This window comes from Notothenia coriiceps, unplaced genomic scaffold (genome assembly GCF_000735185.1).
Source record: "Notothenia coriiceps isolate Sejong01 unplaced genomic scaffold, NC01 NC01_scaffold00000759, whole genome shotgun sequence".
Taxonomy (NCBI): domain Eukaryota; kingdom Metazoa; phylum Chordata; class Actinopteri; order Perciformes; family Nototheniidae; genus Notothenia; species Notothenia coriiceps.
In genome coordinates, this window is record NW_011333460.1 from 1,993 (window position 1) to 10,051 (window position 8,059).

The 8,059-nt window shown below is 39.1% G+C and overlaps 1 protein-coding gene across 1 annotated transcript in view; it reads left to right on the forward strand.

The window, feature by feature from the left end:
* Nucleotides 1–382: 382 nt before the first annotated feature.
* Nucleotides 383–8,059, forward strand: part of LOC104957245 (synaptic vesicle glycoprotein 2A-like) — a gene marked incomplete at its 5' end in the record, with an annotated part of 14,649 nt that continues 6,972 nt past the window's right edge. The window contains 8 exons of the mRNA XM_010784854.1: nucleotides 383–563; nucleotides 1,261–1,412; nucleotides 2,198–2,331; nucleotides 2,501–2,590; nucleotides 4,081–4,188; nucleotides 5,052–5,140; nucleotides 5,247–5,411; nucleotides 5,525–5,658. Coding sequence (XP_010783156.1) covers nucleotides 383–563; nucleotides 1,261–1,412; nucleotides 2,198–2,331; nucleotides 2,501–2,590; nucleotides 4,081–4,188; nucleotides 5,052–5,140; nucleotides 5,247–5,411; nucleotides 5,525–5,658 — 1,053 coding nt within the window. The remainder of the gene's footprint in view (nucleotides 564–1,260; nucleotides 1,413–2,197; nucleotides 2,332–2,500; nucleotides 2,591–4,080; nucleotides 4,189–5,051; nucleotides 5,141–5,246; nucleotides 5,412–5,524; nucleotides 5,659–8,059) is intronic.

Sequence of the window (8,059 nt, forward strand, 5' to 3'; positions counted from 1 at the left end):
CGGCAGGGTCCGTGACAGTTTGTTTTCATCTGATTTCAAATAAACAATAAAGTCTTGGTTTTTAGAATATTAAACTTGTTCAGATGATAAATACAACTTTGAAGCTTGGGAAACAAACACAATACACACAAAAGTTTCACAGATTATTTCGCGGTATTTGGCTGCTGTACGAAATCATGAACGCAGCTTGCGATTTAACTAGGAGTCTAGACTCTAGTGGACGGTATCAGTACCACAAGTACAAAAATAAAAATAATAATTATAATTTTTTTATTAATTACGTTGTTTATAAATTAATCTGAGGGCCACAAAAAGAGGAGGTGGGGGCCGCCATTTGCCCATCCCTGCTCTAATAGTTTAATTTCCTCTGCTCTCTCCACAGGACTGATTGTATATTTTGGGATGATGGTCGGGGCCTTCCTCTGGGGGGCTATGGCCGACCGGATAGGCCGCCGCCAGTCTCTTCTCATCTGTCTCTCTATCAACAGTGTATTCTCCTTCTTCTCCTCCTTCGTCCAGGGATACGGCACCTTTCTGTTCTGCCGACTCCTCTCGGGTGTTGGGTAAATTAAGAAATACTGTATTCATATTTTCTTATTCTGATGTGATCTTTCCGTTATGAAAGCCCATTTCTGCCAATGTGATGAAAAAAGTCCCTTGATATAATGAATTAGTATTTCAAAAATAATTTTGACATAGCCTACTATGTTTTTTTTTTAAAGAAAGTTTCTCCTTATTTTTAGGTACTTCATAAATGTTTTTGGAAAGCTTTTAATAATTTAGAAATTTGCCCTCATATTTTAAAATGCTCCCTACTTTTCTTGAGGTACTCACTCATTATTTGGGGATATTTGTTACACTACCTAATTATTTTTGACACACTATACCTCACTCTAACTTACTTTTTTTTAAGGGAGAAAATATTTTCCCTGTGTGAGTGTTTAAGACACCTAACTGCTTCTTTGGATGTTTTTTTTCTTTTTTTTTCTAAAACTCTCATATTTAGTTGCTAGAATCATTTTGCTTCTCCATTATGATGCACTGACAAAAACATATAAACCATAATACAGTTAACTAAAAGGAAATAAGTGAAATAATAGGTGTGAGCCGTAGGCCTAGTTGTGTTTCAGGATATCTCATATCAAATCATTTAATGTCTTCTTTCTTATTACAAATGCTGTTAATCCTTCAACCTAAACTGTGTTTTTGAACTCTTAAACAACAGGACTGTTCAACTCAGTTTGTTTCTGATCTTTGTAGGATTGGTGGCTCTATTCCCATCGTGTTTTCCTACTACTCTGAGTTCCTGTCCCAGGAGAAACGTGGAGAGCACCTCAGTTGGCTCTGCATGTTCTGGATGATTGGCGGGATATACGCATCTGCCATGGCCTGGGCTATTATCCCACATTACGGTGAGTACAGCAACTATACACCTGAATATAGGAGTATTGTTAGCTACCTCTGCTAATGTTCAAGTTAGATGATCGTCCTAACTTTGATAAACACTTTAAGCACTAGTTAACGATTTTAGGGAATATACCCATTTGCTTTCTCACAGTTACATGAAAAGAACGATACCACTCTCATATATGTCCATTACATACTATACGAGGTTATAACGACGAGTTAGCTTAGCACAGACTGCAAAAAGGGGGAAACAGCTAGCCTGGCTCTGTTCAAGTGTTACAAAATCTACTCAACACATACATTTAAGCTTCCTAAATTACTCAATATACCTCTGAGCAATTATTAATGTTATTTTCTTTGGAAATAGCGTTTCCAATTTGATTGCTAAGCTAATGTATCTGGCTGCTGATTTTAGCTTTATATGTGGCGGACAAACATGAGAGTTGTTTTCATCATATCATCTTGTTCTTAAATGTAGATATTTGTGCAGTAAGGAAACTGTTGACACACAATTTGGAGCCGCAGTTTTAGCTGGTAAAATCCTACTGGTTTAAGCTTTTTTGCAAACAAGCATCTTTCCAGAAACGCTGCACTGCGGCTGACCTCTGACTCCCCTGGAGGAAGGACACATAAGAACATTGTTCATTCAGTGTCACACCAAATTAAATATATTCCAGCCTGTGCCTTATAAAGACTTGGTGTTCAACCTCATCTGATGCCCTTTATTGTACAATTGTAGGGCAAAGTGTAAGATTTGACTATTATTAGCAAATATCTTTTGTCTTTTCAGGATGGAGTTTCCAGATGGGCTCGGCCTATCAGTTCCATAGCTGGCGTGTGTTTGTGTTAGTGTGCGCGTTTCCCGCTGTCGCAGCCATCGCTGCCCTCAGTGCCATGCCAGAGAGCCCACGCTTCTACTTAGAGGTGAGCAGATGTGCTGATTGACGGTCTAACAGTATGAGATGGATACTACAAATGTGAAATAACCTGAGTAAAGATAATTTTTTCTTGTAATCTTTAAACTAATGTGGTTACTTCCATTCAAATAACAGAAAGATATACACAGTATGACGTTTATATTTCTTTTAAACAGAACGGCAAACATGACGAAGGCTGGATGATTTTGAAGCAAGTTCACGACACTAACATGCGAGCAAAGGGACACCCAGAGAAAGTGTTTTCTGTGAGTATCCCTGAATTTTTTTTGTTTTAGGCCTTTATGAGATATCCGACAGCAAAAGAAGAAAGGTTAGTCGGAGAAGGAAGAAATTGGGAATGATGTACTAAAGGTCACTGATCGTTTTTATTCTTTGCTGCAGTTTTTAAAACGTAGTCTCTAGTGCAGGGGTTCCCAACCTTTCCCCCCCCAAATGACTCCTGTTGGAAGTTGCGCCCCCCCCCTCCCAACACACACAAGGAGGGGGGGATAGAAATCAACACGTAATGAAATAAGACCTCACGGTTTGATGATTGATAGGTGTGTGGGCTGTCTGTCATTTTTGACCACACAGAACAATGTTATAATAAACATACATAGGCCTACTGTATGTGAAATGGATATATCTGCCTTCTTTCATTTATCTTTCCATTCCCACAACAATATACATAAAGAAATGGCATATTTTGGACATAGTTCGAATGGTGATTAATCATGATTATTTCATTTTTAAGCTGTGATTAATCTGATTAAAAATGTTAATCGTTTGACAGCCCTATTTTTTATATTTTATTGTAAGGCTTTTAGTGACAATCATGTATTGCCTCACAATTATATGTAAAAAAAAAAAAGTAAATAAAAAAAAAGTCTAAATATGATATTTCGCCACAAATCATCTGAGGCCTGGCGCCCCCCCCTGCGATCTTTTACGCGCCCCCCAAGTTGGGAACCACTGCTCTAGTGGACAGCTTGAAACATTTTCACAGTCTTATCACTTGTCTGACATATATTCAAACGATAAATTAGCTGTGCTTTAATGCAAATTAAACATAGATTTCATTAAACAAATACTCAGGTGCATATAAATAGTTTCCTTTTTAATAATCAAAAAAAGGATAAATAAGGTCGATCTGTTTCTATGTTTCTTCTCTACTGTTCAGTGTGTTGACCTAAAGACAGTTAAACTCTTTAAAGAAAACAACAACCACACGTTTTTAATGTCCAAAATGTAGCATTTTTCAAAGATATTCTAGTGATCCTTTTGTACAGACAGAAAGATAGCTCCCAATTAAAATAACAGAGCAACTTTTCCACGTCTCAGTCATCAGATTGACAGGGCGTGAAGGAGGTCTGCACACAGTACTTCTCATAATAAATGATTTATTCCTCTCTATAGCAATGTTTCAATATGCAAAATCGTCTTTAGACTTTGTGTCCTGTCAAGGATATTTGTTGACCTTCACCTGACTATTTATGACTCACACTTGTTCCCTTTTCACCAGGTTTTAAATCAACAATAAATATGCAGCACGTGTTTAGTATAAATGAATGGTAATGCATTCTAATCACAAGGGGAAATGTACGTTTGCATTATCCTTTTTGTCTCTGTGTTATCGTTTCTTCATGGAAAACTCAAAGCTGCAGGAGGAAGAAATGCTATTTGTAATTAGAAAATGTTACCATCATAATTCATTTTAAGACATCTGGCTGAAGGACTTGCGTCTCTGTTATCTAAGGTCACCACAATTAAGACGGTGAAACAGATGGATGAGTTGTCGGACATTGGCACCGACACTCCGGTCTGGCAGCGCTACAGGCTGAAGATCGTGAGCCTCTCCCATCAGGTCAGTGAAGGAGACGACATGTTTTTCACAAGTTCTGAACCAAAACTGCAAACAACTTTTAAAAGCATGACATAAAAAGACTCCTGAGATAATTTCTGTATGAGGCTGTGGCCTTTTACAGCTCGAGGCTGGCTGTAAAAGGCATCGGTGGAAATAAACATTGTGGAGGAAGGCGTGGGTGGCAGCAAGTCCAACAGTAGCTGAAGGTTGAAGATGCCATCTTTTCCCTTTGAATTCGTTTTTTCACCAAAGTGTGATTTTGTGAACTATTTAGACTTAAAATTCACAAATGATTACATATTCAGACATATTCACATTCAGACTTTCTTTTCTGCCTTTTGTTCCCTACTTTTAAATGTAGTAATCATTTGTCGAATCTGTTACTAAATGACTTTTTCTTGTTTAAACTTGTGTTTTTCTTGTGTTGCACATTATTGCAGCACCACTGCTTCAGGCAGAAACTTTACCAGCAAGATTTTAATTTGCACTCAGCCTACGTTCTGCTACACGCCTACACCCTCCATCTTTTACAAAATCTACTACTGCACCACCTGCTTAATGCCCACTACAAAAAGTCTCATCTCTTAATGTTGAAGCTGTAACTAAGTTTCATGTGGAAGACAAAAACAGATATCACCAGAAGGGGGAAAACAAGCCTGGCTGTGTTCAAGTTTTAGGTCCAATTCATAAAGTTAATTCTTTGTAAATTGAACAATACTGCTCAGGAATATCAGTCGAAATATCACCACATCATCAGATTAAACTAAGATTATACACAATGGGTCTTCTGAGGGGTTTAAAAATATGTTCTCCAATGCTTTCTTTTTTCTAAAGTTGTGTGTTTTCCTCTTTACGTGTTGCAGATTAGGAACAACATCCTTGCCTGCTTCAGCCCAGAATATAAACGGACCACTTTCATGCTCATGGCTGTTTGGTTTACCATGTCTTTCAGGTAGAGTATAGACTTATACAACATTTTCTAAGTGGGGATTCTTGTTCACTTCTTAGGTTTATTTAATCGTTTTACTTAACATCGTTCAAAATTCAACATTTTGCAGCTACTACGGTCTGACAGTGTGGTTCCCAGACATGATCAAGTACATCCAGAGGCAGGAATATGACTCACGCACAAAGACCTTCACTAAGGAGCGAATGGATCACGCCACTTTGAACTTCACCATGGAAAACCAAGTGCATCGCCAAGGACACTTTTTCAATGACAAGTGAGTGTTTTGTGGGCTGCCGTTTTATTCAGATTTATGTTCTAATGATCAACAATAAAGCACAACAATAAAACTGCAGAACAGAAAAGTTTAACCTTTGACGTGTTCGTTAGGTTCCTGAACCTGAAGATGAAGTCCATGGTGTTTGAAGACTCAGTGTTTGAGGAGTGCTACTTTGAGGACATCACCTCCACACACACCTTCTTCAGAAACTGCACCTTCATTGCAAGTTTGTTCTACAACACAGGTAAATATTAACAGACATGTTTCAGTGTGTTCAATAGTCATGTGCACGAAGATGAACAATCAGGGGGTTGAACAGACTATTTAGCTTCTCCTGCAGCTAAATAATATTCATGAGCAGTGAGAGTTTAAGACATTAAACACTCTGTTAAATGTGCTTTAGTGTTTTGGTGCACAACGTTAACAACAAATATTAACAAGTGCCTCTTTAAATATTGTTAAACAGAGAAAAACACATCTCATTATGTCAGTACTCATTTTAATTACATCGCAGGTTAACAGTAATGATCACTTTTATGTTATAACACAGCTGCTGAGGAAAAACACCCGTCGGAGTGTGCAGGGGTTTTACTGCCGCCTGAAGTAAAAATAGAGACGAGATAAAACACAGATGTTCAGCAGAACTGTAGCCATGGAAACATTCTGTTGCTAGTATCCCTAGGTTACTCCAGCAGAACTGTTACCTTAGCAACGTAAACAAATCACAGACTGTTTGACAGCAGAGTGACGAGACTCCTGACAGCTCTCCATGACTAGAAACAACAGATGCAACAATGTGTTCAATGGATAATTAGAACCGACACATCTTCTGAGATAAATCTTCAGATCATATCTTATTTCTTTATTCTTTTTAATTGATTTTTCTCTTTATTAATCAGCCTGCGTTTTCTGATCTTTGCTTTTTATTCAACCAGGAAAATAGTGTCAATAACTAGGAAATAGTGTCATTTAGATTTAAAGGTGGGGTAGGTCATTTTGGAGAAACCAGCTCGAGTGCGCTAGAATTTGAAAATACACAGCCGGAAAAAATCTGCCACTTCCTTACAGAGCCCCTCCTCCAACACACACAAACGCGCACATGACCAATGAGGGCACGAGATAAGTTTGTGCACAGATGGAAGGCTGACAGGCAGGTAGGCCATCCAGCAGTGGCGGCGCTAGGGGGTGGCTACTTGGGCTCAAGCCCCGGATGTTTTCTGAAAATGCCCGGATGTTTCACTTAAAAAAAAAAATGTAAAACTTTTTTTTTGTTGAAAACGTCTCTGGAGTAATGTGCAGTACCGGAGTCCACCAGAGAGGCAGCCGCTGTGGGACATTAGCCTGCGTACTGCGTAGCCTTCCCTGCCCTGAAGAAGAAGTCATCCTTCCTAGTGCCTGACGAGTTTTAAGCTAATAGCCTATAAAGTTATGGATATTAGAAAGTTATTTTCATCGAAGCAGGCGCCAAAAGCTGCAGCAGCAGCAGCAGTATCAGAAGCTGACAACAATGATGTTTCAGGTTTGTGAATCTAATGGTAATATCTGAACTCTGGCTGAGTGAGTAAGAAGTGAAAAAGAGTGATATAACGTTAATGTTATAGCTTGTAAACATGGAGTAACCACACTAAGTATACCCTTATATGTTAGTATGTATACAGAACATGACTAAAAATTATCCTAAGATGTAACGTTAACCCTTCATACCTCAGTTTACTTTTAAGACACTAAAATAACATATTCCAATTTTGTATTTGTTTTCGCGCGTGGAATTATACCGGCTCTCGTTTCAGTACACATAACAACGGAACCATAGCAACGGAACTGACAGGCAACGGTACTGACAGGCAACCCTCTGAATCAGACTCTGATTGGCTGTGACTGCATCCACTCAGAGTGTCCGATTCAGAAACGTGACTCTTACACTCTTTACGTCACAAACAAAGATGGTGGATGAGAATAGATCTATAAAACGATAAGCAATGCGCCAGAATCAAGGTGAGACTATCCGAATCCTTTAAAACTCTACGCACATTTGTTTCACCGAAATAAGTAAACGACTGTGTTTGAGTGAGTTAAGGCATTAGTTTTTTCTTCATTAAAGGGTGTTAATGAATAAGTGTTCTCCAGTGCCTTTTGTCCACTTTAAGGCAGAGTCCTGCACGGGTCTGATTTTCAAGACCCGCTCCCGCCCCGCACCCGCGACGTGCAATACNTGAGTTAAGGCATTAGTTTGCTTCATTAAAGTATGTGGATGAATAAGTGTTCTCCAATGCCTTTTGTCCGCTTTAAGGTATTATTAAGGTAGGGTTAATGTTGCTCTCAAAGTGCACCAGATTGATGCTTTTAACTTCAATATTTAAAAAAAAATCTTCCCGGGGGAGCACGCCCCCGGACCCCCCTAAAGGAGGCGACGACCCCCCTAAAGGATGTTCGGTCCACCCCCCTCTCTGTGCAGTACCGGAGTCCACCAGAGAGGCAGCCGCTGCGGGACATTAGCCTGCATACTGCGTAGCCTTCCCTGCCCTGAAGAAGAAGTGATCCTTCCTAGTGCCTGACGAGTTTTAAGCTAATCCGCCAACGGGTAAATTTTACCCGCAGCTGTTTTTTGATTGTATGTAACTTGTTTTCAATAACATATTAAAGTC